At 45.4% G+C, this 21,523-nt stretch overlaps 2 protein-coding genes across 4 annotated transcripts in view; both read right to left on the bottom strand.

Moving 5' to 3' along the window:
- Positions 1 to 749, bottom strand: part of Map3k3 (mitogen-activated protein kinase kinase kinase 3) — a 71,022-nt gene extending 70,273 nt beyond the window's left edge. The window contains exon 1 of one of the 2 annotated variants that reach the window (XM_031350603.1): positions 423 to 749. In XM_031350603.1, the coding sequence (XP_031206463.1) occupies positions 423 to 426 (4 nt within the window). In that variant the 5' untranslated portion in view covers positions 427 to 749. The remainder of the gene's footprint in view (positions 1 to 422) is intronic. The other variant, XM_031350605.1, reaches the window with a different exon arrangement.
- A 3,833-nt stretch (positions 750 to 4,582) lies between these two features.
- Positions 4,583 to 18,532, bottom strand: LOC116077950 (translational activator of cytochrome c oxidase 1). Of its 2 annotated transcripts, none has more exons than XR_004113383.1 (6): positions 18,065 to 18,532; positions 15,238 to 15,344; positions 13,090 to 13,217; positions 12,117 to 12,294; positions 11,480 to 11,759; positions 4,583 to 8,951 (listed from the first exon to the last, which is right to left on the bottom strand). XR_004113383.1 is itself a non-coding variant. In XM_031352832.1 (6 exons), exons 2-6 carry the CDS (start codon positions 18,333 to 18,335, stop codon positions 11,559 to 11,561), a joined length of 885 nt encoding a protein of 294 aa, XP_031208692.1. In that variant the 5' UTR covers positions 18,336 to 18,348; positions 18,440 to 18,528; the 3' UTR covers positions 9,832 to 11,558. The 2 variants fall into 2 exon arrangements, 1 of the variants encoding a protein (XP_031208692.1); XM_031352832.1 differs by lacking the exon at positions 4,583 to 8,951 and having other exon boundaries at positions 9,832 to 11,759; positions 18,065 to 18,348; positions 18,440 to 18,528.
- Between the last annotated feature and the right edge of the window lie 2,991 nt (positions 18,533 to 21,523).

Genomic DNA, 21,523 nt, shown 5'->3' with positions numbered 1-21,523 from the left:
ATCAAGGAAAAGACACAACAGCAGCTGGGCCTGCACCAGGCTCCAGCCCCGGCCCCACACTGAGCTCCGGCTCCCCCACCCTCAAGCTCGAGCGCCAGCTCGCCCGGGACCGGAGTGGGCGGCCCGACCGAGCTCGGGCCTCGATCCCGCAGACCCCTCCCCGGGATGCGCCGGCCGCACGCCCGGAAAGAGAGCTGCCGAGTGGGTTTGGCCGGTAGGGAACCCCCGGAGGGTCCTGGTAGCCAGAACCGCCGCCCGGATCGCGGCGCCGCGGAGAGGCGAGCGGTCCGCGGTCCTCAGCCCCGGGCCCGGCGAACTGTCCATGCCTGTCAGGCGGCGGCCCAGGGTCCTCCTCCCCCTCGCCCCGGGGCGGGGCGCCGCGAAGCAGCGCGGGCACAGGCCGGGGCGGTGGCGGTACTCACCCATGGTGGCGATGGCGGCGGCGGCGGCTACAGCCCAGAAGTGTCACCTCCGCAGCCGGGGCTGCATGCCGGGGGAGCCGGCGGCGGGGATGGCAGCGGGCCTGGCTCCGCGCGGGGGCCGTGGGCTGCGCTGGCTGCGCTCGGGGCCCCCGCCGCCTCCCCGGGCTCCGGCTCCGGCCGCGGCCGGGCGCTGTGGCATGAGCAGGGTGGCCCGCTACATCCCCGGCGCTCCCAGGCTCGGCCCAGCCCGGCCTCGGCGGCGCCTCTCGGCCGGCCCGCCTGCCAATCCTCAAGTCCAGAAGTCGCTCCGACCGGCCGCTGTTCTCCACCTCAGGAACGCTCCGAAAAACAAACCGCTGGGCGCGCAGCAAGCCTGGCAGTCTGTCACTCATGCCAGCATCTGCCAATCGCGTGCAGCCGCTGGGCCTTGGCGCTACCCCCTCTCTCATTACCAGCCAATAACCAGGAGGAAGCCAGATACTCCCGCCCCTCCTCCCCGCTCTCTCCCAACGCCCTCGCTCTCATCCGCCAGCTAATCACGACGGACCAATCCCGCCTACTCTCACAGGATGCCAATGGGCGAAGTCAAGGCGATTTCCGAGGGCGGTCTAGAGCCTGTCAATCACCGAGACAGCGCCCGCCCTCTCGCGCCTGGCCAATCACGGAGAGAGCGCTGAGCACCCGCCGCGGAGCGTCGCTAGCGAGCGCTCTCGGCCTCTCTGGCCAAGGTGTGGGCTGCTCCAATCACGGCTCCGGCTTGAGGCTCCGCCCACAGCCCTCTGCTAAGTTGCGGAACCCTCGGCGGGCGCGCGGGCTGGCGCCGTTCCCCTCGGCGGCTACCCTGGCCTGGCGCCTTGTAAAGGCGTCTTCCGTAGAGGCCCTCAGAAAACGACAACCTTCGGCCCTGTGGTTGTCGGTTGTCGGCGACCTCGAGGTGCTGAGGTGTCCGGCCCCTGCTGGTGCGAAGTGTTCTGGCGCGGGATGGGCGGGGAAGATTTGGCTCGGTGCTCCCAGGCCGCCTGAGCTGTGCGACCCCCGAGTAGCCCACGGCTAGGCACGTAGCCGGGTTTACTGGCAGGGGGTGGTCTAGTTACTTCTCTCATTCCCCTGGGTCTCAGACCGCCGAGGCCACACCTGGTCCTCCGGCTCTAAAGGCTATGGTAGTGCCGGAAAGTGGATCCCCACATTCTGGGTTCTGCTAGAGCTGCTTTTGGACAACCAGTTTTGCTCTTAGAATTATAAAAGCAAGTCACGTTTTTAAAAGAAAACTTAAAAGTACAGAAAAACAGAAAGAAAATCCCTACCCCTGGAGATAGTTTTATCTATTTCCTACCTAGATATGCAACGTTTGACAAAAAAAAAAAAAAAAAAGACTTCATATTGTTTTGTGGTGTGCTTACACTTTTGTGCTTCCTGTGCCACTAAAATATTGTCTCAAAACAATTGTACTGGCTGTGTGATCAAAAGAGCATTGTGATTAACTTCTTCAACCTCCATTGTTTTAACAATTTATACACCTAGTCTTTAGACTCCAACTCTACCACAATTAGTGTGGGTTCCCTTTCTCTAGAGACTGTTCCAATGGAATATTTCAGATTCCAGAAAAATCTTCAGATGCCGTTTTCACTTGTCATTTAGAAACTCTTACCTTAGGGGGGTGGCTTTGGAGTGTCAGATCCCTTAAGGAGTGTCTTACACAATCCTTTTTCTTCATCCCGACCCTCAACCCCATACTATTTAATTAACTCTCTTGTCCTCTTTTTCTTTTTTGGTGGGGGTGGGGTGGGGGGTGAGTGGGGTTGGGGGTGGTGGAGGTGTTTGTTTTTGTTTGAGACAGTGTCTCTTTAACCAAGGCTGTCACGGAACTTCTTTGTAGTCTGTCTTGTCTGAAACTCACTGATCTGTCTGCCTCTGCCCCCTAAGTGCCACCTGTAGAACGGTGTCCAACTCGTTTTTCTTCAAACTCTCAAGTCTCATATTCTCACTTGATTAAGTCCCTAATTTACTGAAGTGTCTGAAATAGAATAATCTTTTTTTCTGGTGAGGAAAAATAGAGAAAAACACCAGGCATTTACTAGCTGCCAGGCGTGTAATCTCACTTACCCTCTCCAATGACTGAGCTAAGCATGCTTCTTCCTTCTACCTTTCCTTCAGATGTCTTCTTTGTGAATTCCATTCCCACTGTTTGTCAAACATTTCCATGCTGCAGTCATCCTGTGTGCTGAGGATCCAGTAAGCTCCTGAGGCACCGCTCCTGAGCATTCTGCAGGCACCTCAAATGCTACAGGTCCAAACTGAACCCATCACTTTCCTCCACAGTACACATTTCCTCTGTTCATCATCAGCTCCCCAAGGAAGACACCGAGTTATGTCTCCAATCCCTCTGCCTCCCTTTCACCCTAGCTCCACTAGCTCAGTTCAAACCAGCAAAATCTCTTACTTCATTTACTTAAAGGGTATTTACACAACAGACTTTCTATTAGATGCATGATCCGAGAAAACCCTATTTACAAATATTATAACCCATCAGTTTTAAGATGAATCAAATGGGGGCTGGAGAGAGAGCTCAGCAGTAAAGAGTGCTCGTTGCTCTTGCAGAGAGTCCAGGTTCAGTTGCCATCACCCACACTGGTCAGCTCACAACTGCCTGTAAATCCAGCTCCAGGGGATGGGCCCTCATCTCAACTCCACAGGTACCATGCATGCATGTTGTCATACACATAGATAAACCAGGCACACACGTGTACCAAGAATTTTAAAAAAAAGAATCAAATGTAAATAGGGCAACAAAGTATTCTCACGCCAATGAGAATACTGCAGCTGCAGCCATGCTGGAAATTCCTCAAATCAATCTCAACTTTTCAATCTATCCCCCTGTGATGGTTTGTATATGCTCAGCCCAGGGAGTGGCACTATAAGAGGTATAGCCTTGTTGAAGTAGATGTGTCACTGTGGATGTAGGCTATAAGACCCTCATCCTAAGCTGCCTGGAAGCCAGTCCCTTCAGATGAAGATGTAGAACTCTCAGCTCCTCCTGTACCATGCCTGCCTGGATGCTGCTATGTTCCTGCCTTGATGATAGGAAGGCAGGAACATAGCCTGTTCCTCTGAACCTGTAAGTCAGCCCCAATTAAATATTGTCCTTAAGAGAGTTGCCTTGGTCATGGTGTCGGTTCACAGCTGTAAAACTCAAACTAGGACATCCCCCTCCATGTCTCCCTCCCTACACAGTTCTATGTGTACTATGTTCTCTGTAGTGAATGTTCTCCATTTCTGCTCCCAGTCTCATTCCTTCTAGGGAGAATTAAGTCTTCTTAGTTCTCCACCTCTTCTCAAGCTGGGCTAAGGAATAAGGAAGGTCTTTGCTATGCTCCAAGAGCACTTATTCTGCTCTAACGTAAGTGCATTTTGTAAAATAAACAGAGAAGCAGAAGCTGGCAGGAAGGGGATGTAGCTCAGTGGTAGAGGGCTCACCTAGAATGTGCAAGAACCTGGGTTTGCTCCCTTAGCACTGGGGGAGGGAGGCAACAAGTGAGGAAGGAAGAATCTGCCCTTCAGATTAGCATGCCAACCATCTTTGACAGTACATTTGAAATACCTGCTGGGTGTGGTGGTGCACACATGCCTGCAATCCTAGTACTCAGGAAGCAAAAGAAGATTGCCTCAAGTTGAAAGCCAGGCCCTAGACTATATCACAAGACCATATAGCATAGCATGACACTCTGACTCAAAATAACAAAGTGTGAGTGTGTGTATGTGTGTGTGTGTTGAATGTCCAGTGGGGACACTAGTAATTGAATGTAATGTCCACAAATATACCCTTAGTCATGTATTTTCATTTCTCTTTGTGGGTGGCTTCCTCTCCCTCTCCTTTCTTAACACCATGTGAAGCTTCCTTGCTGGGCCATGCCTTCTCTTAGTTTTACACTGACTGTATGTCTGTGGGTGTCTGAGCCACACCTACTCCCAGTGCCAGGGCCTAAGAAAGTGCTGGCCCTATTTGGCAGCCCTATTACATAGTAACTGCACATTTTCATTCTTTTCTTTCAAGAACATGGTGCCAATGGGACACAGCAGGAACAATAAACAATGGACAGACTCTCTTAGGGGATAGATCAATAGGGTTGGTTTACAAAAGAAAAATACCAGTAAACCTATCACCTGTTTCATGAAAATTCTTTTAATTTAGAGATAAAGCAGGGTACATTTTAGATTATCTGCTGAACCAATTAATGTACCGTGTCATCAAAGAATAATATGCATATCTCATAGAAGATTCTTTCAAACTTGATTTCTTAAAAATTATTGGTATTTTCTTCTAATTAAAGTAGTATTCATGCCCGGTAGTGGTGGCGCACACCTATAATCCTAGCACTTGGGAGGCAGAGGCAGGAGAATTTCTGAGTTCGAGGCCAGCCTGGTTTACAGAGTGAGTTGCAGGACAACCAGGGCTACATAGAGAAACCCTGTCTCAAAAAAGCAAAAAAAAAAAAGTAGTATTCATTTTAAAGTCATGCTGGTATAAATTTATCCCAAAGAGTATTTTGCAAGTAAGGGAAGATAAAGAAAATTCATTGTAATCTCTTTTCTAAGTAGACATCCAAATAGCCACTGACAGAACGGTTAAACAAATTATGATATAGTAAGATACAATAATATAATAAAATAGTAAGTACCCACAAACAAGAATAGCTTTCTTCTACAAACACCAAAAAGATCCAAGATACTCTGTGACGTGTGTGTATGTGTGTGTATGTGTGTGTATGTGTATGTATGTGTGTATGTGTGTATGTGTGCACTTATGTGTAGTGAAGCCAGATTATATAGGGTAACATAATATGAAAGCTTTATTTTTATTATTTTTAATAATTTATATGTATGTAGGATGAGGGGAATATATGTATGAATTCAGGAGCCTGAGGAAGCCAGGGGGTGTTTTACCTGTGTGGTGTGTGGGTGGGGGGTAGTTTGTGTATATATATGCATTTGTGTAGAGATGTGAGATGACCTTGGGTTCTATCTTGACTGAGGCAGGATCTTTTTTTTTTAAGATTTATTCATTATTATACATAAGTACACTGTAGCTATCTTCAGACACACCAGAAGAGGGTGTCAGATCTTATTACGGGTGGTTGTAAGCCACCATGTGGTTGCTGGGATTTGAACTCATGACCTTTGGAAGAGCAGATGGTGCTCTTACCCGCTGAGCCATCTCACCAGCCCCTGAGGCAGGATCTTTTTTGTGTACTACTGTATGTATACTCCAGGATAGCTGGCCGTAAGCTTCTAGGGATTCTCCTGTCTCTCTCTCCCATCTTTCTGTAGAAGCACTGGGATTACAGACGGATGCTACCAGTTAGGGTTTCACCTGGGTTCTGGAGATTCAAACTCAGGTCCTTACACCCACTGAGCCATCTCTCCTGCACTGAGCACTTCCTATTGCCAAACAGCAGTTTAAGTACCCTACAAGTCAGGTACTATTAACACCTCCATGTGGGAACAGTCCAGCATTAAAGAGGTTAAATTCTTGTTCAAGAATGGCAGAGCCAGAATTTGTATCCTAGAGCAGACTGGCTTCAAATTCAGGGGCTGTTCCTGCCTCAGTCTTCCCAGTGCTCAGACTGTAGACACAGACCACCATTCCCAGTTACTAACTTAAAAAAACAAGTAGGGAGCTCGAGAGATGTTTTCAGGTAAGAGTATTTGCTGCTCTTGTAGAGAACCAGAGACTGGTTTCCTGAATGCACACTGGGCACGGCCCACAAACCACCTGAACCTCTTCCTTCAAGGGAGTAATGAGAAACTCTTCTGGTTCCTTGGGCACCTCACACACACAAAGTAGAATAAGATTTTAAAATGAATAATGATAATGTTTTATCATACGCAAAAGATACAAGAAAGAATACAGTCAGAAAGTTAAAAGTGCTGCCTCCTCATTCAGCGGCTAGACAGAATGATGTCAAGCTAGTGTGGTATTTATCACAGCACTCACTTCTGCCGGGCCCACTGACTCTCTCTTTTCCGAGAACATCTACAGAGGAGTCCATAAGAACTCAAAAGAAGACCTAGGAGTCAGAACCTCCTGGAGTTTGAAGCTTCATTGTATGCTTTGATATAAAATTCAAAGAAAAATAACTTGGGATAGCGAGAAAGGTCAGTCAGGAAGTAAGTGCTTGCCTTGCAAGCCCAGGAACCTGAGTTTAATCTCCAGAACCCAAGCAAAACACCAGGCAGGGTGCCATGCTCTTATACCTTAGCACTGGGAAGGGTGAAACAAGAGGGCCCTGGAGTTCACTTACCAGCCAGTCTAAACTAACTGTTCAACTCCAGAAAAATGAGAGCTTCTGTTTCAAAGGAGCATGGTATTCCTGAAGACGACATAGAAAACTATCTGCTGGCTGGTTGGTGAGACACACACACACACACACACACACACACACACACACACTTACTTTTTTTTTTTTTTTTAAAGTAATCCAACAGCATTGTAGTATTTCCATAGTTGCTGGAAGCAGAGCCTTCCCTGTTCTTCTGAGTACACCAGACCTCTTGCACACAAGAATGCTGCTCTACATTTCCCCCTCCCAAGTGCTAAGATTATAGGCATGCTTCACCATGTTCAGTTCACATGATGCTAGGGATCATGTCCAAGGCTTCAGGTGTCCTTGAACTATATCCACAGCCCCACAGCAGCAGTTCTGGTGAGAGTCGGTGTAAACCAGGCTTGCTAGCACAGGCTATAATCCTATCCACTCAGGAGGCTGGGGGAGCAGGATCACAAATTCAATGCCAGTGTGGGCAACTCAGCGATACCCTGTCTCAAAAAACAAAAATGGGGCTGGAGATATAGCTAGGTGGTATCTATAGCCTTTGCTTAGCAAAATCTTAGGTTAGGTTTAATCCTAACATATACACACATACTAGTCAAAGTTGTGACAGAGCCTGTCACAAATATTTCCATCTTACCAGAAGGACACGTAGATATAACCCTAGTGTGGCTTCAAGGCAGTGAATAACTTTGTATTACTAAGACAATGATCAACGATAAGATGACGTAAGTCATCCAAGCCCCATTTTTCTGACTTAAAGGTTCGTCAGAGCCAGGCGTGGTGGCTCACACATGCAGTCAGCACAGATACAGAAGCAGGAGGAAGTTCAAGCCCAGTATGTTCTCCATAACTAGGGCCATACAGCAAGACCCTGGTTGTTGGTGTTTTTGTTGTTGTTGTTTAAAACACACACACACACACACACACACACACACACACACACAAACTATACCCAGACTTCCAAATGTTGTCAGTCTCCTAGTTGGGCAATAATATGAGTAAGATTTTTTAGTTTTTGGCTTTAGCTTTGGTTAATGGATTTGTTTTCTAACCTCAAAGTCAAAACCATCTTGTCTTAACTCTGTCTAGCCTCTGAAATGGAATAACTGGTATACAGGGCCACACCCAGCATGTATTTGTTAGTTTATTTCTTATTTCTCCCCTTGGGCCAAGGATGTAGCTCAGTAGCAGAGCCTCATGACTATGAGACCCTGGGTCGGATCCCTACCACTGAAAAAAAAAATAAACAAAAACTTCCCCAATAAAAATAACATGATTCTAGAAAGAAAAACTCAGTAACACTAGCAGGCATGGTGAGCTACAGCTATCGTAATTTCAAGAGAGGGTAAAGCAGGAGAATGGCTGAGTTCAAGGCCTACAGAAAGCTTCAGGCCAGCCTGGGCTACAGAGTAAGGCTAGCTCATTAATTAAAATAAAATAGAACTCCAAAACAAAGCAAAAAAAAATCAGTGATATCATCACTCTATAGTTGCAATTTCTGAAATTCCAACAAATTTCCTCTTAAGCCATAAAACAAAAACCAACCAAATGCTGTGTAAGCTCTTGGAAGGTAAAAGGAAGAGGACCAGGAAAGCCACATAACAAATCTGAAGCTAACCTAGATTACATGAGACTTTATTTCAAAGGGGGCAAAAAACAAAAAAAAAAAAAGGAAGGAAGAAAGAAAGAAACAAGGGAACAAAGAAAGGAGGAAACAAAGAAAGGAAGAAAGAAAGGAAGAAAGAAAAGAACTAATAAGGATATATTGTTGAATAACTATTTCAAAACTTAAGTTGTGCTGTATCCAGTACATACACCAGCACAGGCACTCAGGGGATCTCACACACGCTAAGCACATTGTAAACATTTTATGACATAAAATTTTTTGTTTGACTTTTGTTTTGTTGAGGCACAGTCTTACTATGTAGCCCTGGCTGGCCTGGAACTCCATATGTAGACCAGGCTAGCCTTAAACTCTCAATAGTCCTCCTCCTGCACTTATGTTACAGGTGTGTGCCGCCATAGCCAGCCTGATATAAAGTATGCTTAGAAAGGTAACTGTTTCCAGTGAAGGGCCGGACCTTTGTCTTCTCATTCCCAATTTTTTATTATTGATCTGAGAGTCCTAAACATCCACTTCATGATCTTCAAGTGAAATTTCAAAGCAGAAATAATAAAGAGAACTCTTAAGCTTTCTTCCCTGAAACACAGATGCAAAATTCACTTTTATAATGATGAAAATCAGACAGAATGTATCACTAAACTAAAAATTTACCTTCTTAAATGTCTTTATTATGCATATTCACAGTGATTTCTTGTTCTTAACTATATTGTATGGATATGACTATCTTTATATTTTATGGGCTCAACTGGACACATATGTAACAGGAAAGGTTCAAGTCAGCTCTTATCTGCTTTTCCTTGTTAACAGCAGGGGCATGCGGGGCGCCGGCCGCCAGGGGTCAGTGCAGAGTCATTCTCACAGGTGCCTCACACAAGCTGGGCTTGGTCTAAGGAAACTGGTTCCTCAACAACTCATATTAATGAACTCTTCTAGACTGGAAGGGGCCTGTTCATTTGAGTAGCCAAGTTCCCTTAGGGTTTCTCAGGTTAGAAACCATCATATTCCTTCAACTTAGTTTATACTCAACATTTCTAAAACAAGGCTATATTATAAACAAGCTCCATCAACATAAGATGCCAGATTAGACCCAGTCTCCTTTGTTTGGAAGAAGATAACTTGAGGGTTTCTTTAAAAAGAGATTTATTATCTTTTTTTATTAACTATGTATGTGTGTGTATATGTGTATATCATGTATATGTGAATGTTTTGGAGATCAGAAGAAAAAAAAGAGAGAACCATCTCTCCAGCCCTAGGTATAATTTATACATAAAATAATTATTTTATTTTAGTATTTTTTGTGCATGTATGTGTGTACATGGTTGTAGATGATCTATCAGTATGTTTGTGTGTATAAGTGTGGGCACACATGTGTCCTGGCATTTGTGTGAAGGTCAGAGGACTCTGGTGTGAGCATTCACCTTCTACCTTGTTTGAGACAGGGTCTCTTTTATTTTTGCTGCTATGAAAGTCAAGCCTTAGGGGGCTCTCCTGTCCTAGCCTCCTACCTTCCCATTGGAACACTGGGATTACAGACACACACTTCTGTACCTAGCCTTTATGTAGCTTCTGTAGATTTGAACTCAGGTTCTCACAGTTGTGTGGCAAACACTTTACTTGCCAAGCCACTTCCCAACCCCTTGCTCTGTTTTACAGGTTTGTTGGTAAAAATCAAATAACAACAGTATTGTATCTGTTATAAAAGAGCTAATGAACATCAAGCTACCCCATCCAGACAGTATGCTGTCCATACTTACATGGCAGCCCAACCAATCTAGAGAGCCCTGGCTAGTGTATGACTTTGATATGAGGCATAGAGCATCTGCTCAGGTGTGATCTCGGGCTGTTCTGGTGGTGGTTTGGGTGTTGTTGCTGGGGTTTGTTGCTGTTCTGGTGGTGGTGGTTTGGGTGTGATCTGGCTGTTCTGGTGGTGGTTTGGGTGTTGTTGCTGGGGTTTGTTGCTTCCCTAATCTTGGCTTTCCAGCAGTCTTTTCCCAGAAGTGGAAGTTATCTTTCAGAGCTTTAGGTCTTTTCCACACTTACTTATCTAAGGCACCTTCAGAAAAGATTACTCTGAGCTCATAACTGGCTTGAATAATATACATTGGTAGGTGACCTGGGTTCAAGAGCCACTGGGTTCCATACCAGTGTGTTTGACATGCTACAGCTGAGGCAGTCAGCACTGCTAGACTTCCTAAACTTTCTTTGGTTAGGAGCTGAAGGTACAAAAGCTAGGCTCTGCCCAGCCCATCAGTCTTCCTTTTGACCGTTTTCCCTCTAGTTACCATCGTTCCTGCTAAAACTGGCCTTCTGAGGCCCTCAAGCTATCAAACCTAGGTTAGTATAGGCCCTTTCAGGAAAGCAACCCCATCTGCTGATATCAGTATCAGAACACAGAGGTTGGTCAAAGTAGGTCCTGAGGAGGCCTTTTTCCTTGACACCTGATTTCCTATTGGCACTAAAGCTTAAGCTCTCAGAAAAGGGAACAGAAATGACATAAAGAGAACAAAGATAATGAACGTAATCCATGATACCCTGGGACAGAGCCATGGGTACATCCCTGTGCCTTCCCTTTGAGGTCTTACATTTTAGAGCAGGACATAGGCATCAGCTGAACTGCCTGCTCCCTAGAAAAGCACAATTCCTATAAAGAAAGGTGTTCAAGAAATATTAGCTGCATGAACAAGTGAAAAGGCTAGGTCATCAGACCAGCATTCAACCACAAGAACGGCCATGTCTCTACCCCAAAATAGAAAGAAAGGGAAAAGGACACTCTTAGTGTGAAAGTAGAGAAGTAAGCATGTGGGCTTGAATGTTAGTTAGTCCAGAGGTTCAAAAGCTGGACACAGATCAGTACGGCTCAAGAGTCATCCCAGCAACAAAGCATCCAAAAGTCACTACGGTTATTACTGAAGGTCATTTCCACTCTGCAATACCACAGGACACTTTAGACTCTTTGTAAGAGCTAGTCACCTGGGATCAGAGTCACACCAGTTGGCCAGTGTCACCTGGTACTCCAGATGGCCCTGTGATACCAACAGAGCTAAGAGTCCCTTTTTCCCAAGGCTGTACGCCATTGCAGCAGGTCTCTAATAATAGGCTCCCACCTGTTTTGGTCTCCGAGCTTGCTGTAGAAGCTCACGCTGGCCTAGGAAAGAGCCTGGAGACACCTCTAGTCGCGTCTGCTTATTCAATATTGTCATACACGTGAATCACATCCTCATAGTTGTTAAGAGCCTGGATGAGGTGAACAGCCTGCTCCAGCTCAGGCTCAGCCAGCTGCACCTTGGAGTGAGGGATGAACTCCAGCGAACAGGACACAGGACACAGGCCCAGGGAGTCCAGTTTTTTCCTCACTTGATGTAGTGAAGAAGCTTCACAAATGAACTGGAGAGAAAAGAAGTGAGCAGGTGAGAAGCCAGGAAGTAATGCCACAAACCCAGACAGAACTTTGCAAAATCCTGAGTGGAGCAACCTGAACTGGCCTTTAAGCTCATAGTTCCTAATGCTCAGAATTCTTCTTACCGACTCACAAGAATAGGTCGTACCCTCCAGTATTCACTTAATAACACTGTGCAGCTTGTGAATTCTTTGCTTTACCTGTATCTTGACACACAGGAGCATCCTTTAGGTATTTACTAGGGACCCCTTGGAATCCATCAAACACAAATGCTTCAGGTTGTCAGCTTGGAAGCAAGTCCCTTTATGCACTCACTGAGACATCTCACCAGACGCCATACTCACTTTAAAAAGGTTCTTTTCTTCCTCGTCTTCTGCTTCCTTCACATCCTCGGCTCCTGCTTCGATGGCCACTTCCAGGGCACGTTCTAGGTTCACAGCTTTCTTCTCTCTATCCTCCACTCCAACCACAACCACTCCTTTTTTGTCAAAAAAGTGACGTGCTCCTTCAGCCATCACTCCCCTGACAGGAGAGGGAACAGGCAAGAATTCGTGGATGGCTTCAGAAGCCGAACTCTACACAGCGCTGCATCCTAACACTAGCCCCTAACGCATCCGGCCCCTGGAGTACCCAAAGATACCCAGCAGCCCTCTTCACGATGAAGATGCCGCTGGTGCTGGGTGAAGTGACTTCCGAGCATCCCCACCTCCTATTTTCTACCCTCGCTGGCATCTGTAGGATACAACTTTACTAATTGATTCCTGTTCCATCAAGATTCCTGTCCTGATGGAGAGTTTTAAGACTAGCCCATTCTATAGCAATAGATGGAATAATGGGGAAAAGATCTCACTTATACCCAATGACTATATCTTTGGGATCCTTTCTCATTCAAAAAACATGAAGGAAAAATCAGTTACTATTCTGGAGTCCACTAAGGAAGAAGTATGCTTAGAACCTGAAATACTGGGCTGGCAAGATGGCTCAGTGGGTAAGAGCACTGACTGCTCTTCCGATGGTGCGTCTGAAGATAGCTACAGTGTACTTATGTATAATAATAAATAACTCTTTGGGCTGGAGTGGGGTTGACCGGAGCAAGCAGAGGTCCTAAAAATTCAATTCCCAACAGCCACATGAAGACTCACAACCACCTGTACAGCTACAGTATGTACTCATATATAAAAATTAAATAAGTAAATCTTTAAAGAAAAAAAAGAACCTGAACTACTGCTGAGGACCAACAGCAATTGCATTCCATAGAATTGGAACCTAAAGGTGCAGTTCCCTTCCCTCTTCCCCTCTCCACATCCACACACTTACCCATTCTTGTTCAGGATATATTTAATGTCCAGATGGCACTTGGAACCACTGTTTGATAATGCCTCAATGAGCAGAGAAGAGCCTCCAGGGCCTCGACCCTCATACAGCAAATAAATGCCCTTGTTTTTCTGCAAAAATACATACATACATACATACATACATACATACATACATGCATTACTATGTTTCCTAATGTCCCGGTGCCCTTCCTACCAGTACCAAAGCACAGGTACTAAAGAGTGGGTCTACGTATGGCCTCTCAAGACTTAAGCGTGGGCCCTTTACTTTTGTCTCTGTCTCTTCTGAAGGGAGCCCAACGGTGTGAACCTCTGAGGTTCTAAAAGGGAGTCTGTTTCCCTGGCTCCTGAACAGCCTTTCCCAGTGCTGCTTCCACACCTCTCCACACAGAGCTCACCAACCCACCCCACAGTCACTTTCTTTCTTTCTTCCTTCCTCTCTCTCTCTCTCTCTCTCTCCCTTTCTTTCTTTCTTTCTTCCTTCCCTTCCTTCTTTCTTTCTCTTTCTTCTTTTTATTTTGTTTTTCTTTTTTTTGAGACAGGGTTTCTCTGTGTAACCGGGCTGTAATGGAACTCATACTGTAGACCACATTGGCTTCAAACTCAAAGTTCTACCTGCCTCTGCTTCCCGAATGTTGGGATTAAAGACTCTTTAAAATTTTTTTTTATTTTTAATTATGTTTATATGTGTATGTACATTTAAATGGCAGTGCCTATGAGGGCCAGAGATGTCAGATCCCTTGAAGCTAAAGTTACAGGTGTTTGTGAGCCACCTGATTTTGATGTGGGTTCTGGGAATTGAACTTGGGTCATCTGGAAGTACAACAAGCACTCTTAACCACTGAGCCATCTCTGTAGTCCCTGGTCACTCCTATCTTTGTTCATCTTCCTATATTCCATTCCATGTGAAGCCTACTTAAGAAATCTCAATGCCCCCAGCCCTGGGCTGCTGAATGCTGCTATAGAAACATCACATGTGTAGGATTTGTCATGGTAGCCACTGAATTCAGCTCTGTAGCTAAATTCAAACATTCCCCAACTAGTTACCAGTTTCCTCTGGACTCCCTAGACCTTCATCCCTTGCCCATGTCACTACTCTTTCTGAGTGCCTTGGCCTGAATCTTCTAAGGGCCTTTCAACTGATGACCTTCCCCTCCTCTGGGGTCTGTCATTTTCTGTATGACCTAAAGCACCAAACCCTTCTGTGCCTTAGTCTCTCCACTTTAGGTCACTTGCAGGAGCCACTGAGATCTCACATGCAGAGTTTTTACTAAAGGACTTGGTCTGGAACAAGCACCCAATAACCGCCAGCTCTTCTGGCAGTCACTCTGGAGAGCGATGAAACACCTCTACAGGCTCAGCACTCTGTGAGGCTGAGGTAGGAGGATCATGAGTTCCATGCTAGCCTGGGCCCCCCACACACATATACACACACACACCACACCACACCACACCATGCACACGAGCACGCACCAAGACACTTAACTCTTCAAATTCTTACCTATTCCAGAGGAAGAAGTGTTGGAGGCCAACACCTCCCCACTCCCTCTGTTACCATTGCCCTTAACCTCTCTTTTCACTGGCTTTTCTTCTTTAGACATAAACATTTGAAAAGAAAACAATCCCTTCTCCAATCTAATGTCAGGGCTTTCCCCAGTTTTACCTGTTCTTTCTACTCTATCATCACCAAGCTTGACAAAGCAGCTTTTCACTCCATACTGTCTACCTAGCCTATTCCCAGTCATGTTCCTCTAGCCCACCAGTTCTCAACCTGTGAGTCTCAATGCCTTTGCGGGGATGCAAATGACCCTTTCACTGGGGTTGCCTAAGAACATCAGGAAACATAGACATTTACATTACAATTCATACCAGTAGCAAAATTACAGTTATAAATAATGAGATACATTTATGGTTGGGGGTCCCCACAACATGAGGAACTGTATGAAAGGGTCACAGAATTAACAAGGTTGAGAACCACTCCTCTAACCAAAGGCCAAGGATAGAGAATCCCCAAAGGTCTCTGGGTTGAACTTGTCAACCATGTTCCTACCCTTCCCCCCTGACAATTGAAGGAGTCTGTGGTGGCTTTCCAAACCTCTAGGGGCTGTGGTGAGTAATAACGAGAACACACCTCTGTCTTCAGTGCTGATTCGATGGTTGACTTGGGCATATTCTTGCTGCGACACACCTCTAAGATGTTGGCCAGGCTGCTGTTGTTCTCAGGGTTAGGGCCTCCCTCTGGATAAGGAGAGAATGATCAAAGACACCTCATCACAGCGTGGGAGAATTAAGTGGTTTCCAGCCTCTCTGACCCCAAAACAATGAGAAATTACTCTTTGTCAGAATACTAACATTATTTAATGAGGACAGCTCAGTGTGTGAAGTGCTTGCCTTGCAAACAAAACTATCTGAATTTCATCCCTAGATCCCACATATAAGAAAATACCACTACCAGTTTATAATCCCAGAAACAGGCAGGCAAAAACAGATCCTAAGACCACTGGCCAGCCAGGCTGTCTATTTGGTAAACTCTAGGCTAGTAAGAGCCCTGAATTAAAAAAATTAAAAAGCCAGAGAGATGGTGGTAAAAGTGCCTAATGCACAAGCCAGGAAGCCTAAGGTTTACCCTGAAATTTACTCATAGGAGGAAGGAGAGAATCAGCTTCAGGAAGTTGTCCTCTGGTCTCCACATACATGTCCACACGCACGCGCACGCGCACACACACACACACACACACACACACACACACACACACACACACACACACACGCAACGCACGCCCACGCATACACGCAAGCATTTCCTCTAGATAAGCATATTGGTGCACACCTGTAATCCCACCACTCCAGAGGCTTAGGCAGGAACCTGAACTACATAATGAATTCTAGGTCAGTTTCAGTTAAGAGTGAGATTCTGGCTGGACATGGTGGTGAACACCTTCAACCCCAGCACTCAGGAGGCAGAGGCAGGTTCCAGGTCAGCCAGCACTACACCGAGAAACCATGATTCCAAAAACAAAAGAGTGAGACTCTGTCATAAGCAAATAAACAAACAAGGTACTTAATTTAGTGATTCTATTGGAATAAGAAGAACTATTTTGGGAAAGAAATTTCTTTTTTGAAGGGTACAGGCGATGGAGTCAGGGCCTCATCCATGCTGAACACTGTACTTTATCACTGGGCTATCAACCCAGCCTGGATAAGAAGTTCCTAATTCACACTGTCTTTAGGGACAACTATCATGTTGCTAGGTAGCAGCAAACTCCATTTCTGTCAGATGAAACCATTGAATCTTTTGTTGTTGCTGTTGTTGTTGTTTTTTGGTTTTTTCGAGATGGGATTTCTCTGCGTAGCCCTGGCTATGAAACCACTGAATCTTAACACCCTTGCTCTTATTGTCTGAGTTAATGCATAATCACTGAAATGAGCACACAGCATTGGGCTCTTGCTCAGCCTCTTGGGTAGGGGCTACACTGGATGTTCTATGTAGTATCCCCTCCTGGATCAAAAATAAGATGTTGGTTAAATCAAAACTTCGTTAGAAAAGGCAGCAAAGAGAAGCATCAGGCACAAATTGTAGGGATAAGTTAACAGTAGCTTAGCTGGGCGATGGAGGCACACGTCTTTAATCCCAGCACTTGGGAGGCAGAGGCAGGTGGATTTCTGAGTTTGAGGCCAGCCTGGTCTACAGAGTGAGTTCCAGGACAGCCAGGGCTACACAGAGAAACCGTCTCAAAAACAAAAACAAAAACAAAAAAAACAGTAGCTTAATGCCGTTTGCATGCTGCAAGTCACCTCAAGGTAGGTATTGTCCCTGCTTTTCAGAAAGTTAAAATCCAGTAGTTAAGCCACTTGTTGAAGGTCATTGAACCAACCTAGCCACTGACAGAGTTTATGTCTTCCTAACTTCAGATCCACACTTTTCATAGGATTTTTTTTTCTCTATTTCTACCAGCCTGACGGTAAAATAAGAATCACTGGAGAGACACATGGTTCCAAACTGACCTTCTGAGGAAATGCCTTAGGAACTCTAATGAGGGAAAAGGACACAAGAAATGACTTGACTCAGCATGCCTGTCACAACCTCCAATGGTAGTAGAAGCAGCTGCAGAGGGTATGGTTAGTTCCTTCAAGAAAGGCACTTTCTTTCTCTTTCTTCTTTCTTTCTTACAAGATTTGTTTATGTGTTTGCCTGCATGCATGATGCATGCATGATGCATGCAGTTCCTGTGGAGGCCAGAAGAGAACATTGGGTACCTTGGAGCTTAAGTTTAAGGTGGTTGTTAGCTGTCATATGGGTGCTGGGAACCAAACACAGGCCCTCTGAAAGAGCGGCAAGTGCTTTTAACCACCGAGCTCTCTCTCCAAGCCCTGACTTGACTCTTACGGTTTGTTCTTTCTTTTTTCCCTTTCAGCCATTGTATTTGATAAATGTCTTTAACTTTTAAAATTGGTTCTTTGTGAATTTCGCATCATGCACCCCAATCCCACACTGATCCTGCCATCTTTCCAGATCCACCCTTGCAATCTCCCTCCCTTAAACAAAACAAAATGAAACCCATCTCTGATGTAGAAGCAGAAGCTGCAGTATGTTGTGGTGTGTCACACTTTAGGTTCTTCTGTTCAAACAACTTCACTTACAAACGTTCATTGCAATGAGTCATTGGCCTGGTCGATGGCCAGAGTCGAGGCCTCTGGCTTCTGCCACACTTTCTTAAGGTTTATTTCTATGAAGTACCTTCTAACTATAGACTTAGATGGAGTCATTTCTATCTTTCTAAGGGCAGGTCTCTGAATGGTCTTTGGAAAGAAAACAGGAATATCCAGTGTATGTAAGTGCCTTGAGGGTTATGGGTAGAACAACTATGACAACTGGGTGTTGAGGGGACGGCCCTAGGTGAAGCATTAGGCACCGAAAGGGCTTCAGTGACCAGCAGTGAGGACTGTAAGGTTCTCACCTTTAACCGCCAGGCGGATACTGAGAGTGAGTTTAGAGAAGATCCGACTCCTTTCCATGTCCTTGGGGCCCTTGATGTGCCGGACTTTAGACCATTTATTGTGTCCCGCCGAGGCCGTCGCGCTGACATGCAGCGTCCTGTGTGGAGCTGCACCACAGCCGGGGTTTTCATGCTGGGAGACGCACCAAGGACCCACGCGGAACCCGAGGCATCGCGCACGAAAGCTTCTGGCAGCAGTCTCTCTAAGGCTGGCGGCAGCCCAAGACATCATCTTCCACAAGGGACTGCAAGGTGCAAAAGGGAACAGCCCAAAATCAGCCTGTCTAGTCTGGCACTGGACGTTCAGACTGCTTCTCCAGGTCTCCAGAAACTCACAGGCTCAGCTTCACCTGAAGTTGCACAGCCTTGAGGGACCGCGAAGGAACAGGGCGCAGGGACCCTAAATGGTGAAGCACACTTCCTTTTCCCGGTCCGTCGCAAAAACCTGTCCCCGCATCCTGCAAAGTCGGTTCCGCTGCCTCGCGGTACACGTTCTAACCCCGCCCCTGCCAGGGGTGACGCACCTTAATCGCTCCCGGTTGCTTAGAAACGACAGATTTCTTTCCAGTAGAGACTCATGTGACTGATTTTCCTTCCTAACTGAGCTAGTCCAGAATAATAATTGTTTTGTTGAAAAAGAAACGTGTCGTTCAGTCGGTGCATTTTACAGGTAAAGAAACTGCCGCCTAGATTGCCTGTTTAAAAAAAGGAAGCAGTAAACAAAAAGGCCCGCCACGTCTGTAATTCCAGCATCAGGACCTTGTCTCAAAGCAAAAAAGCAAAAACTTTAATTGAAACAAACAACGACAATAAACAAACAAAATAAGTCACTACGCCACCAGCCGAGATTTGCCCAGTCATTTAAGATTTTCTGATTTAGATTTTATTTCTGCAAACAAGGATGACATTGCCTGTTTTGCCAACCCATACTGGGGAGTTGGAAATACAGCATAAACCCCTGAAGTTTGAGTAAAAGCAGTGTATAAGTAGCAGCTGTAATCATGATTGACTTCTAAACCCAAGGAGATAGCTTGGGGACAGTCGGACGAATTTCAGGATTTGGGGGAGAGGACAAAACATCAGGTCAGGCTTTGAGTCGAACTGCTATCTTCGTTTTCCATCTACTGTTTAAAAATTAGTTTAAGTATTTTTAATATATGTGTATGGTCGTTTTGACTGCATGAATGTCTGTGCACTGCTTGTGTGCCTGGTATCTGCAGAGGTCAGGAGAGGACATCAAGATAGCCTGGAACTGGAGTTAGAGATGGCTGTGAGCTGTCATGTGGGGGAATCGAAATCAAACCTGGGTTCTCTGAAAGGTGAACCAAATATAACTTCTGCCCCAGCCCCTTCCATGGGTTCTCTTGACAGGGAAAACAACAGAAAAAGGACACTATGGAAAAATAAAGAACAAACAAAGTAGCAGCTGCTGCAACTCTTTCAGAGCTCTCCAGGGGGCAAGTCAAGTCTCAAGAGCTTAACACATTAAAAATCAGGACAGTGTGATGGCAGTTTGAAGTCTTGCTCTCTGAAGTTAGACTGGATGGATTCAAAGTGTGTTTCTGCCATTTAGTAGTGCAACCTTGGGCAAGTTCTTCTTTTTTTTTTTTTTAATAAAAAGATTCATTTATTTTATGTGAGTACACTGTAGCTGTCTTCAGACACACCAGAAGAGGTCATCAGATCTCATTACAGGTGGCCATGAACCACCATATGGTTGCTGGGATTTGAACTCAGGACTCTTAACCGCTGAGCCATTTCTTCAGCCCTGGGCATGTTCTTTACTTTCTGTTTCCTTCTACTTACAATGGCCTTGAACAAGCAGGATGAAGGAGGGGCATGGGCACAGATTTTATATTCTTAGTAAGTATATCCAAAATCAATCTACTTACCTTTCATTCTCATGTTCTGCCTTTGTATCTCTATAGGAGGGCATCATCCTTTTGTCTCCTTCCTAGTTCTAAATAGCTGGCAGCCACCAAGCACAACTTCAGTACAAATTGTTTTGTTTTGTTTTATTTTGTTTTAAAGATTTATTTATTTTGGGCTGGAGAGATGACTTAACAGTTAAGATCACTGACTGCTCTTCCAGAGGTCCTGAGTTCAATTCCCAGCAACCACATGGTGGCTCACAATCATCTATAATCGAATCTGATGTAATAGAACCCTCTACTGGTGTGCCTGAAGCGAGCAATGGTATATTCATATACATAAAATAAATAAATAAGCTGGGCAGTGGTGGCACATGCTTTTAATCCCAGCATTTTGGGAGGCAGAGGCAGGTGGATTTCTGAGTTCGAGGCCAGCCTGGTCTACAGAGTGAGTTCCAGGACGTCCAGGGATACACAGAGAAACCCTGTCTCAAAAAACCAAAAATAAATAAATAAATAAATCTTTTAAAAAATGATTTATTTATTTGTATAAGTACATTATTGAACTCAGGACCTCTAGAAGAGCAGTCAGCACTCTTAACCCACTGAGCCATCTTTCCAACACTTGTTCTGTTTTTTGAGACAGGGTTTCTTTGTGGAACCCTGGCTGTCCTGGAACTCACTGTGTAGACCATACTAGCTTCTGACTCAGAGATTCATTCACTTCTGCCTGCTGAGTGCCGAGACTAAAAACCTACACCACTGCTACCTAGACTGAGTACAAATTCTTTGCCTCTTTTGTTTCTCTTGAGTGTCCTTCATTGTGAAGGACATGCTTCAGTTCTTCTGGTGAAATCATTCTTCAACTCAGCTCAGGGGGGAGTAAAGGGATGGGTCAGCATTTAAGAGCACTTGCTGTTCTTGCACAGGCACCAGGTATGATTCCCAGCACCAATATGGTGGCTCACAGCCTCTCTAACTCCAGTCCTAAAGGATCCAATGCCCTCCTCCCATTTCTGTAGGTACTGCACACACACATGCTGCAGACAAATACTCATAAAAAAATCTTCAATGATTATATTTTGTGTGTGTGTGTGTGTGTGTGTGTGCTTTACAAGTGCTCTTAAATGCTGAGCCATTTCTCCACCCTCCACTCCTTCAAATTCTATTTATTTATTTATTTATTTTGGTTTTTTGAGACAGGGTTTCTCTGTGTAGCCCTGGCTGTCCTGGAACTCACTCTGTAGACCAGGCTGGCCCTGAACTCAGAAATCCGCCTGCCTCTGCCTCCCAAGTGCTGGGATTAAAGGCGTGTGCCACCACCGCCCGGCTCAAATTCTATTTTTGTTTTCTTTTTTAAGACAGGGTTTCTCTGTGTCATCCTGACTGTCCTGGAACTCACTCTGTAGACCAGGCTGACCTGAACTTACAGACATCCACCTGTCTTTGCCTCTCAAGCATTGGCATTAAAACCCTGCAACTCAACTGCCCAGCTAGGTTTTCTTAAATTAATCACGTATGTGCAACTTGTGGCAATCAGTTCTCTCCT

This window comes from Mastomys coucha, unplaced genomic scaffold, assembly GCF_008632895.1.
Source record: "Mastomys coucha isolate ucsf_1 unplaced genomic scaffold, UCSF_Mcou_1 pScaffold5, whole genome shotgun sequence".
In the NCBI taxonomy this organism is placed as follows: Eukaryota; Metazoa; Chordata; class Mammalia; order Rodentia; family Muridae; genus Mastomys; species Mastomys coucha.
The sequence above is the reverse complement of the archived record's forward strand: the minus strand, read 5'-3'. Positions and strand labels throughout refer to the sequence as shown.

Excerpts from the sequence above, each read along its gene's own strand:
- LOC116077950 (XM_031352832.1), bottom strand. The coding sequence starts at position 18,335 with ATGATGTCTTGGGCTGCCGCCAGCCTTAGAGAGACTGCTGCCAGAAGC. Across the intron at positions 13,218-15,237 it reads AATCAGCACTGAAGACAGAG|AAAAACAAGGGCATTTATTT; the intron begins GTGTGTTCTCGT and ends GTATTTTTGCAG. Across the intron at positions 12,295-13,089 it reads TATATCCTGAACAAGAATGG|GGGAGTGATGGCTGAAGGAG; the intron begins GTAAGTGTGTGG and ends CTCTCCTGTCAG.